Genomic DNA, 1,531 nt, shown 5'->3' with positions numbered 1-1,531 from the left:
GAGACGTCTGTACTTATCTGCGAGAGGTTATGTAACCGTTAGGAAAAATTCCACTTCATTTGATTTCCCTGTCGTGCGATATTTGTCACCTCACAATCCTAAACCTATGTCTTCAATTCTCTCATAGATGGTGAGGACACATGCTACCCGAGATGATCAGGCACTCATGCCCCCTACTACAGCCGTTAGAGGTCGGGGCCGGGGTAGAGGCTGAGGACGCGCACGTGGTGCAGCCAGAGCACTCGCACGAGCTGCCACTGAGGTACTACCAGCAGTCCCAGCCGGAGTCCAGGCACCTGATACGCCTACTGCTACTACTACTCCAGCTCTTTAGGAGACTCTTGCGCAGTTCATAAGCATGTACACCAATTTGGCTCAGGCAGGGTTACTTTCCCCTTGATGCAGCCACATCTCAGGTCGGGGGAGGAGCACAGACTCCCACCACCCGTACTCCTAAGCAGCGAGTGCATATTGAGCAGGTCCCTGAGATTATTCCTGTACAGCTTGCAGACTGAGATCAGCCCGAGGGCAGGGCAGCAACTTCCGAGGAGGAGTAGCTGAGGCTTGAGAGATTCAAGAGGTACAAGCCTCCTGTATTGAGTGGTCTAGCATTAGAGGACGCTCTAGGATTTCTAGATGAGTGTTATCATATTATCGGTACCATGGGTATATCGGAATCGAGTGGGGTTTCTTTCACCACCTTCCAACTTCGAGGAGCCGCCTATGAGTGGTGGCGCACCTATGAGTTAGACAGTCCAGATGAGGCAGTTTCACCGACTTGGACCCAGTTTTCAGATATGTTCCTGAGAGAGTTTATCCCTCAGAGCCTCAAGGATGTATGGCATGCAGAGTTTGAGCATTTGTGCCAGGGTACTATGACTGTCTTGGAGTATGATATTCGTTACACCAACTTGGCTAGACATTCCCCAACCTTGGTTTCTACTGTTCGCGAAAGGGTTCGCCGGTTTATTGAGGGTCTTAATCCCAACATCGGGTCTAGCATGGCTCATAAGTTGGAGATAGATATTTCTTATCAGCAGGTGGTGAAAATTGATAGAAGAAGAGAGGGTATGCATGGTAGGGAGAGAGAGGACAGGCGGGGCCATGAGAGAGAGGGCAGAGAAGATCAAGAGAGAGAGTTTGAGGAGGCGAGGAAGCCTCGTAGACCCGGAAGTTCTGCTGGTCCTTATTTTGGAGGCATGGTGCGATATGGTAGAGGTTTTATGGGTCAGCCAGTTCAGTTCGCGCTTTAGGCTTTGCATAGTGACTCAGGTGTTCATGGCTCTCGTAGTGCCTGTACCACATAGTTTCCATAGCCTCGTCAGTAGAGAGGTTTCTTTGAGTGTGAAGATACTAGCTATATGGTAAGAGATTGTCCCAGACTTCGAGCCAATGTGTCACAGCAAGGTATTCAGGCAAGTAGAGGGTGCCCAAGAGGGGGAGGCACGGCTCATTGATGTGTTTCATATAGTAGGCTTAAGGCCGCCGCGCAAGTTGAATTTCATTCAGGTATGATTTCGGTTTGTTATAG

The 1,531-nt window shown here is 49.9% G+C and overlaps 1 protein-coding gene across 1 annotated transcript; it reads left to right on the top strand.

Annotated features, from left to right (window-relative positions):
* Positions 1 to 662: 662 nt before the first annotated feature.
* LOC138887501 (uncharacterized) lies at positions 663 to 1,253 on the top strand. Its single transcript, XM_070169259.1, has one exon. The coding sequence runs from the start codon at positions 663 to 665 to the stop codon at positions 1,251 to 1,253; it is 591 nt and encodes a 196-aa protein (XP_070025360.1).
* Positions 1,254 to 1,531: the final 278 nt, after the last annotated feature.

Source organism: Nicotiana sylvestris, chromosome 3 (assembly GCF_000393655.2).
Source record: "Nicotiana sylvestris chromosome 3, ASM39365v2, whole genome shotgun sequence".
In the NCBI taxonomy this organism is placed as follows: Eukaryota; Viridiplantae; Streptophyta; class Magnoliopsida; order Solanales; family Solanaceae; genus Nicotiana; species Nicotiana sylvestris.
Note: the sequence above shows the minus strand (reverse complement) of the source record. Positions and strands in the feature narration are given on the sequence as shown.